Source organism: Pteropus vampyrus, unplaced genomic scaffold, assembly GCF_000151845.1.
Source record: "Pteropus vampyrus isolate Shadow unplaced genomic scaffold, Pvam_2.0 Scaffold67, whole genome shotgun sequence".
In the NCBI taxonomy this organism is placed as follows: Eukaryota; Metazoa; Chordata; class Mammalia; order Chiroptera; family Pteropodidae; genus Pteropus; species Pteropus vampyrus.
In genome coordinates this window covers 7,118,877-7,129,343 of record NW_011888848.1, presented here as the reverse complement: position 1 = coordinate 7,129,343, position 10,467 = coordinate 7,118,877, and the positions used below count along the sequence as shown (strand labels likewise).

At 33.7% G+C, this 10,467-nt stretch overlaps 1 protein-coding gene and 1 pseudogene across 3 annotated transcripts in view; both read right to left on the bottom strand.

The window, feature by feature from the left end:
- PPP3CA (protein phosphatase 3 catalytic subunit alpha) overlaps window positions 1-10,467 on the bottom strand; it is a 310,822-nt gene that overhangs the window by 14,991 nt on the left and 285,364 nt on the right. For all 3 annotated transcript variants that reach the window (XM_023531395.1, XM_011361515.1, XM_023531396.1), the window contains exon 11: window positions 908-992. In XM_023531395.1, the coding sequence (XP_023387163.1) occupies window positions 908-992 (85 nt within the window). The remainder of the gene's footprint in view (window positions 1-907; window positions 993-10,467) is intronic.
- Window positions 4,873-4,988, bottom strand: LOC111740715 (annotated as a pseudogene).

Below are 10,467 nucleotides of genomic sequence, written 5' to 3'. Positions count from 1 at the left end.
GTCTTCGAAAAAAGACAATAATACTTTTCATCCTTCTCATGGCTCCCTGCTTGAGGCATCAAGTCATTTAGTCACTTTTTTGTGACTACCAGGAGTAGGATTGAAACAGCAAGAGAAATCAAAAGACCCCGTGTAGCTACTCTATGAGAAAGAACTGAAGAAAAAATTTGGTAAAACTGAAATTATACAATATGTAGATGGACTATTTCTCAAGATTTCCCTATTTACCCTTTTAAATGTGTGATTGTGAATTAACTATTTACTCCTCACATATAAACATGCCATATTTTAAACTAATTTTTGTGAGAAATACAGTTTCTTTGTATTATCCAAGATATGATAATTGAATTTAAGAAAAATGTAGTTAATCCTCTTCAAGAAAATTCTTCTTTTCTGGATCCAGGCTTAATAACAACACAATTCGTGGTCTATTTAAAAAAATAACTATTACATAGGAATTGACACATTGAAAAGCTACTTTTTTCTCTCAATGATTTATTACAACAATATAGATTCACACGAACAGGCTTTATAGTTGATGTTCATTTCCAAGAAATCTAGTGAAATACATGTAATAAATTCATCTTTTACCATAGAGCCAGAATGAAAAAAAAAAAAGATTATAATAGCTCTCCTATTTCACCACATGGCCAACCTATTGAGAAATAAACGTTTTAAAGTTTGGCAGCAAATAGAGGGATAAAATGTAAAATAGTCTATGGAAATTGGTGTATTTCAATTTGACTAAAACAATGAGGAACTGACAATTCCCTTTAAAAGAAAAAAAACTACAGCAAAGCAAATGTCATCTAATAAAGCCCTTAAATCACCAGATTAAAGTATTAACATGTTTATTAACAGACACATAATCAAATGCAAAATGGAAATAAAGAAACAATGACCCCACCTGAGAACCGAGAACACTCTGGCCATTTTGCCTATTGCTCGGATCTTGTTCCTTATCACCTCCTTCCGGGCAGCAGCTGTGGCTCCTGTATTTTAAAACAGAGAATTGACTAGTTAATGACTTTTTATGTAGCTGAAATTATTTTACAAATTTTCACATAGAATAGACTATAGTAAGCAAAATCAGTGTTTTTTTTTTTTCCCTCCTTCTAAGAGGATTTATCTGTGAATCAATTTAAAATCTTTTATATCTGGCCATTAATCCTTGGATATGATTCTTGAGAGGTCCCTGAAACGCCAGAGCAACTTTTCAGATTTCCCAGGGGAGGTGGGTAAAGAGCTAACTGAAAAATCACTGGGCAGATAGAGCAGGATCCTACCCTTTCCTTCTAGTTGAATTCCCTTCTCTTCTGTTTCTATAAAGAGAGCGTGCATTGGCAGGAAAAATAAAATGAGTCATCAGGATCTTCTACTCATTTCCCGCCTCCATGCTGGGAAGACTACTATAGGAAACTGCTTTTTCAAAACTTCTCTTTCCAAGTGATCAAACTAGGGAGTCTCAGCACGCTATGCTCCCTGGAACATCGTGCATGCTACTTAATGGCCATAAAACATTCGTTTAACACCTGAAACTTTTACATCTTTTGGTTGGTTCATAAGCTCTAGAGGAAAAAGTAAAAAACTATTGAATTAGATTTAGTGAGAGATTGGGTACATGGTTTGTACTTTAGTACTGTATACAAGTACAGTCTGAGTTAGGTTTACTATTTATTACATTTTCCAAATAAAAAAAAATCAATCTACATAGATTATTGTTACTATAAATATTTCATTTTTTATAATTGTTTTCAAAATAATACTATATGATCTTTATTTAGTGAATTCATTTTATTTTTTCTTAAATTTCCAAGGCATGTTAAAAAGGTGCAAATCACAGAAACATACTTCTCTGAAAATTTTTATAATCCTAGGTAAGAAGGATAAATTGTCCTTTTTACACATCATTTGGGATTTTGTAGAAAGTGTTAACATAAGCATACCGTCTTTCTAATTTTGCTGACTAATAGAAATAAAACAAAATATTATTTTTAGGTAATATCAGAAATGTTCCTAATCCGTATGGTTTGTCACATCATTTGTTCTAAGATTGTAGTCTACAGATGGCAAATGGCGTAAATTTTGGTCTTTAAGTCCATGATAAGAATAAGCTTTCTGATATTTTTGGAAAGAAAGAGGGCTTTTAAGAATGTGATCTAGAATCTTTTTCATTGTTCAACAAGGGTCAATCAACCACCATCCTAACATTTCTATAAGAAAGAAAACTCACACCAACACTCTCACACAATTTTGAAATGACTGAAGAAAAGGCCTCTGCTTTTCTCTCTACCCTGAGGAAGTTAAAACATAATAGACCACTTTCTTCTCTTGAGTGGGTTAATATGTCAGAGGCTATAATGATGCATACCCATCTCGCGTGCCCACAGTTGTTTCGCCGAAGATGTGTACCAGTGAGCTGGCTTTCTCTCACCTTATCTCTGACCTGAAAGCCCTCAAATAGCCCATATTTTTTGCCCATTTCTTTCTCTCTTGTGGCAATCACACCATGGTAGTATCTTGCAACATATCTGATTGGCAGGACTTATTATCATTGCCAGCTATTCTGCCTGCAAATGAGTAGAGTAAGTTTAAATCCATATGTGTGAAAGCCACTCTCATCCAGTCTCTATGATGATCAAGTGGAACCATGGATTCTTATTCACTGTTGATAACTAGAATTAGACTCTATTAGTTGGAACATTAGAGCAGAAAATAGGGTGGGTCTAGGATCCTTGCCTCAAATTTTATTCTGCGTTTTCAGAAATGTTTATTATCTATGTTTTGTAATTAAAATTCTTTATACAATAAATCCTGTCTTAGAGACCATCTAAAAGTCTGAGATTTCTGTGCTTGGATTTTACATAATTTATGATCAAGAGACTACTAAAAGACATTTGTTAAGAAAAAAAAATGGGATGAAAATTAGTCTCCTTGTATTTTTCTCATATATAAATTTTTTCAGTTATTCAGTTAAATGTTGCTTTTAGTCTACTATTGTGTTATTACTACTCTGTGTTTAATATTCCCCAGTCTGATTGACCCATCCACTCATAGGTCATGATATGCTAAGTGAGAGAAAAGAGTCTGACCTTCTACAGCAAACAGTATGGCGAGATCATAAAATCTATCCCACAGTCACAAGAATGGAAAGTGTGTGAGAGCTCCCAAAATTGTGACTATATTTAGAAGCGCAACGAGAAAAGCAACAAGAAGGGGTAGTTAAATGTCTAGAAATAAACTGTATATATTCAAGAGAAATGAGAAGGGGAAAATATAAAATAAAATTAATGAAAAATAGATAAATAATTTTCCAGAAATTTTTCAATAAAGGACTTGTAAAAACCGTAACTAGAACAAAGAAAAGCAAGACACTAAGTTGGAAGGGGAGAAAAATAAATTATGTAGAGCTGTTCTTCTGAGCTCAGTATTAGGTGATGTTCAGGAAAATGCTCAAATACATATTAAATTTTAAATGTAAAATAAATATTCTGACAGTCAGAGCCAGTTTATCATTCCTTATTTTTTTCAGACCAAATGACTGACTGGAAAGCGTGTAATAGATATTCTGCTTTGTGTATTCATAGTTGTGCTCCCAACAATGGTGATTCGCCATATATTACAGCGTCATTTTTAATAAAGAAATGCTGTGTCTTAAAATTTCTCAATAACACAGGTAAATAAGAAGTTTTATTACCCCTTATAAAATTAGAATCAAATAACCTAATCATAAACAGTAAGGAAAGACAGTAAAAACCAATGTCTCAAAGTTTTATCCTGGGGTTACCTTCAATATTTTCCAAATAATGAGAATCAAAATTAAACGAATACTACACATTTGTAATTTCACAAAAAATTTAAATATTCAAATAAAATATCTGAATTAATACGTAATTGAACTTGAAGGAGATGAACAGCAGCAGGATAGATTTAAGTTCCGAAAGTTCAGATGTAAAAGTCCTTGTATATTTCCTATTGCTACTCTTGGTTTTGGTATTTTCTAAAGGTTATTAAAACTTCTTTTGAATACTTATGTTCCATTGCAAATCCTCACAATCCATAATTCAATAGAAAGATCAAGAAAAAAATGCATATTTTTCAGACAGTTATTAGGTGCAACATGCAAATATAATGTCATATTCGACACTCTTGGTACTTGCTCTGTTTAAGCTGTGGAAATGTACCACAGTAGCTCCAATTAAAAATCAGTATATTAAAAAATGAAGGCACATAAAATATCTTTTACATGAAAACTGTGGTAACTATTTTTCAATGAAAAATTTTAACTTGAACATCCAATACTTTCTGAAAGGCAACATTTTTTATTAGTTTTTAAAAAAACTAATAATTTTAAGTAACATTTTGTTGTGTTTCCATTCAAATAATTATGCTTTCTTTTTTGGGGCCTCTCTCACTCTTCAACTTTTAGGCTCTAAACTTCTTTTATGTCTGGGGTATTACGGTACTATTTCCAGAATCTAGGCAACTCTGCACACTCAATTTTCCTTAAAGGGGAAGTGGCTAATGTACAACCCGACAGAATCTTTAAAGATTTGCTTTTAACATGTGCCCTCCCTGACCTTAACTTAGCACCCTGCTGATTTCTCATGCAGCTGTATAGGTATCTATGCCGAACGGCCTGCTGAGTGAGCACTGCATCCCCACAGGGTGGTTTCAGCCTCTGAAGGGAACTGGAAAACTATATCAGCACCACACAGATGAGGGGCAAAGAGAGATTCTTACCACGTGGGCTATCTGCCACACATTAGAGATGAGGGCTCTGTCATCTGGCTCACAGTTCCCATCCCTTGAGCTGCTACTATACATTCCTCAGTTTTTATTCACTTTATTTTTTTAATTTCTTATTATTTATGCCTACAGCACCTGGCCTTCCTAGGTGGTCTCCCATCCAAGTACTAACCAGGTCTGACCCTGCTTAGCTTCTGAGATCAGATATCGGGCTTGTTCAGGGTGGCATGGCCATAGACCACAGACCGTGGCTTCACTGGGGCACAAACCCAGGACCTTCTGCGTGTAAAGCAGATGCGTTAACCGCTACACTATGGAACCACATCCTAAATTCCTCAGTTTTAACTGAATTAGGGGTGTTTAGAAAGCTCGATATATATAATTTATTACCCGAATCATTCATTCACGTGTTCTTGTGGATCCTATCCTATACAGCCTGCCATGTACTAACTGCTACCAACAGAAATACAAATAAGGTATGATCTCTGCTATAGGAGATCATGTGAATAACCATAATGGACTGTGACAAACGTCAGAGAAAGCAGTAGTGATGTGTTGGAGCGTCTGTCAGCTGGTGAGAGTATACTGAGCAAGCACATCTCTTCTTAGCTCTGTGTTCAGTAGTAACTTCAGGTTGGTAGCCTGAAATCAGCTGTAGGGAAAGAGAATTTATAGCATGGAAATCTGCAAATGCTACCAACATGGGCCTTTTCCTGGTAAACAGGTTGTTAAACATTTACCAGCACAGCACTGGAAGAAGGAGCTAATTGTGTGGAGGCATGAGGAAAAAAAAAAAAAAAAAAAATTCACCAAAATGATAGTTGAAGGATCTTGAAGATAAGAGTCAGAGAGTAGGGCGAATGGTTTTCTCATAGAAGGAAGAGAATTCTCAAGCGCATAGAGGCAACAATGATCCACATTATGTTCAGATGATGGGTGAGAAGTCTGGCGTGAGTAGAGTTTGGGCACCCTGGGGTGAGGGTAGGGTGAGAAGAGGAGCTGGAGATGCCTGGGGCTAAAGTGCACAGGCTTTAGCAGAGTAGCATACAACAAAAAAGAGTTTAGACATTAGCAAACACAGAGAGATACAGAGAACTTACTTTGTCACTCATCTCCAAAAAGAAAGAAAAACTTAAAATTATCAGCAGGTAGAGAGATAGATATGCGACAAAGCAAATATAGTCAAATGTTAATTGCAGAAAGTAAGTGATAGGTATTAACTATGCAATTCTTTCAACATCCCTATATGTTTGAAATGTTTCACAGTGAAACATCAAAAAATAAAACTATACTTGAGAGAGCTTGGTTTGGAGGGAAAAGAGAGAGCAGCTTTGGGAAGAGAGGTCTCTCTGTCTCTCTCATTATTTGTGTTATAAGGGGGTTGCATGGTCTTGTCGAAGGAGGTAATGAAGAAAAGTTCTCTGGTGGGGTTACATTTACCCCAAACTTCCTGTAATCAGCCCCAGGAGAAAATTGGACTGTTAAAATGTTGTTTTATAACCCCAATCTAACAGATTCTAATTGATTTCAACGCCTTTTTACAACTTTAAGAAATGAAGAAGACCGGCTACGTAAAAATTTCATACTCGAAATATAAGAGGAATGTTTTCCTATTATTAGAATGTTATTGTTATAGAGTTGTTTTCCTATTTAATGGAAAAAGTACCAGAAGTTTTCTACTTCATTATTATATTGGCCTCAAATGTTTTGCTATTATTTAGGCTTCTTTCTTTCAGGTGTTTTTAACTAACACAAGCATATCCATAGCATATGTTTTTAAGTAAAACAAACATAAAAAAGTGTGCATACACACTCACATTTCACATGTTTTCAAAGGAAAGTTATATTTTAAAAATTATATTTTGTTAGTAAACTTCAAATTTCTTTTAACTTCTAATTCAAATTCTAAGAAAATACAGAAAACACACCACTTTTCACATTTGTTAAAAGTTAACAACGTTCACCTCTGTTCTATTCTACTTCAAAGTAAAATTTTATCATGGTTCATTACCATTAAGCAGAGTTTAGATATGCCTCTAGATTTTATTTTTCATCAAATAGTGCAATTACTGAATTTGAATAAAGGCTATTAATGGAACAAAGCATAAAGTACTGAGATAAGAAATATCTTTTGTTGTGCTCTAATAAAGACAAAAATTGGTTTGGTTCAATACAAAATCAGCACCTTTGAAATACAAGGTATAATGCAGAGTCAGAATATGACATTGGATGCCTCTAGAAACCTTGGATGATGATGAAATTATGAATACACAGACTGTCTTATTTGGAAGAATGCATGTTCCAATTTGCTCCCATAAAACCATGGGCCAAACCATGTGCTATATATAATCCCTAAACTTTATCTTTTTGTCTTTTCTCTCCTTACCTAGTTTAACAATAAAAAAATCTTTTCTAAATCCTAACAAGTCAGAACTTATTCAGAGACCTACCCAGTTTTGCCCTTGGCTATGAGTGTGATAAGTGCTTCACTACATTTTCTTAAACCTCCAGGCACTTGAGTCCTGGATTTAGTGAGCAATTGTGTTCGCTGTAATAGAGTGGCTTTAAAATTAACCTTTACAGTTTTTACTCTTACAGCTACAGAAGAATATCCTCCAAAGAATATTATTATCAATTTAAATAGTTGTAACGAACATAATATTGTAAACATTGCCATTTTAAAATGAAATGGCTATAATACTTTTATTTTTTACCAATGGCATACAAACATCAGAGCAATTTCATCCCACTATCATCCATTTAAAGAAAAAGTTCCATGAACGATACATTCATTAATATTTAAAAATGTTTCATTAGTCTGTTTTTCTTTGAAAAATTTCCATTTCAATTTCCCTGATTTTATGCTAGTAAATTATATATTTTTACTTTAAAATATTTTTTCACCACATTGTACTTTGCTGTGAAAGATGTTTAGAAATTTATATTAATATATTTTTTAAATTTCTTGAGACAATAAGGCTCTAAGTGTTCAAAACTCCTTTGTAATCAAGATCACAATTACTAGTATATAATTAAGCTAGGTAGGACAAATATATGATAAATGTTTATAAGTATTTTAAAATCATAAAAACAAAATTTTATTGGAATGCATCGCTTAATGATAAGGATGGGAGTGAGGTTACACTGCTTTAAAGAGACTTTCTAGACTCACAAAGTATTCCCAGTGTCTCTCTGTTTAGTACTGCAGTACTAAATATCTCAAAGCCATGTTCATAGTAATTATGTCTATGGAGACCTATGCCTTCTGTTGAAATGGAAGGAGAGTAATTGAGAAAAAAGAGGTGAGAAAGGAGAAGCTGCAATGAGGCCTGTGGCCTCCAGCTCAGGTGAGTTCCCAGGCTGATCACTTTTAGGAAAGAGGACACTTGGAAGCTGAGGATGTGAAATGGAGACTTCTCTTGAAATGTCTTTCAAGACTTCTCTTGAAATGTCTTTGAGTAATCCCAGTAGTAAAAATTTTCTGGCATGAATACCGCTGCTCTATCAAGAATTAGATTACTCAGTTTCTAGAGCTGATAGCTGTTGGAAGATCTCCTCGACTAGTCATAACCTGCGAATCTTGCATTGCTCATCCACTTAGGGTCAGTGCTGATTAACTCTAGCCCCAAAAGGTTGTTAGGTGCCATCTCTCGCAAAATAGCTGTATGTCTGCTTATACTTATGTAGGTTACTCTATTAGGCACAGAAAAACATCTTTAGGATATCAAAATCTAAAAATCCCTGTAAAATTAATCATTTGAAGATTACAACCTGTTTGGAATACCTTTCTAATTTTGACTCTAACTTTACTATATTACATATCCATAAGTGATAAAATTGGGACATGATGGCTACTCACCCAAAACCACATATTCTGAATTTCTTACATATGTTTTTTAGCTCAACTAAAATCTCAGCATGTAATAGAAACTACAATGGTGTAATATTTGGCATAAGACTATTCTGTCTTATATCCTATTTTTGAAAGTAACAGAAGATACTAATATATATATTTAAGTCTCTCTTATGTAATGGATTTTAAGGAAGGCCATTATAGCCTAGACTATGTTTTCTCCACTTCTCTTGTCATAAAACATAACTGAATTCTTTGCATAGGCAGTCTCAGAAATGTAGACTACTCTCAAATGTCAAATAACTGTCATTATTTGATTATTTTCCTACTTAGTTAAAAATTACTTTTGTTTACAAGTTCTAATTGATTCCATGGACGTTTACTCTGTGAGACGTTGTGTTCCATATGTTCAGTGACTGCTCAGTAGAGTTGAAGAAACTGGCTGTAAGCATAGTAACAACTTGGATGGAAACTGCAGACTTTAAATAGATATGGAGCTTCCATTGATTTTTCAAGAAACTATCACATAGTCAGCCTGTGCCTTACAAAGGACATTTCAGCTGGACTTATAAAATTCTTTAGTATAAAAATAATCATAAAAGCTCTGCCGGAACCACTAGAAAAACATATCTTACTTTCTTATGGTATCAATTTTCAGCAAGCTGACATTACCCACCATAGTTCCCTCTGTGAAGAATGCCTCTTTGCACGCCAATTACCTGAACTTGTTGGTGAGAAGCGATATTTTACTAAAACACAGAGACATACATATCCACAAAATCTTTGCCTTCATTAAAGAGAGGTCTCACTTCAATGCCTTTCAGATAAAGAATATACTAACGTTGATAGAGGCCATGCTTACTCCCCTTCTTATTATGCAACGTGGATTTCCTTCTCAAATAAATTTCATAAATATATTGAATTGAAGGGTATGCTTAGATATGCATTAGCTAATGCTTAGAGTAAGTTGTCCAGTGTCGTCATTGGTTAAAGGAAGGCTCATCGAATGCTATAGATATCAATGATTTTCTAACCACCGTAAAAATATTATATATGTCCATAATACATGTGTCTCAGGGAACACAGTATAAAGTCTAAAGTATTTTCTGGAGTATTATTTTAGCATGAGTATAATATTCTAGCCAATGGTGAACATTATCCCATTATACAACCAATTAGCTGTAACAGGGATATGGCTGGTTTTTAAGATTTAATTTGTTCTGCCAAGTCTGCACTTCCACCCAATGTGAAAATTATGTCAGGTAATAAAGAAACACATTAGTGTAAAGTCATGGTAGTATAATATGAAAGAAAAAAAGTACTTTTTAATGTCTGTGTTACTGTATCATTTTAATTAGCAACTTAAAAGGATTTCAATTATTGTAATCAAATATAATAATCCAGACTTGATACTGATTAAAATATGATAGCTAACCAGGCACCTTCTTGTTTTTGATAGTCAAGGTGCCAAAACATCAATAGCCATAAATATGATGGGCATGTACACCCTACCAGCTAGTAAATGCCCATGAACTTTTTAGACATGCTTCCGTTTTAGCAATATACTGGATATAACTTTTCCTTTTTATGGCATAACCATGATGAAAAAAGCAGTTACTGTATATAAAGAGTACAGAGTACAAAGGATATATTTATAGTGACGAAAATAATTTAGTTTCTAAATTACACACTAAAATATTAAGTAATTGAAAAAATCAACAATAAACTGGAAGTTAATTAACAAAAGCCTGAGAAGAAATTACAAAGCCTTATATAAAATATGGAATAATCTTTCTTCTCATAAATGTCTTCCTTTTCCTATCTCTAATTACATCATGCAAACTCAGTTATTATAAAAATATAAT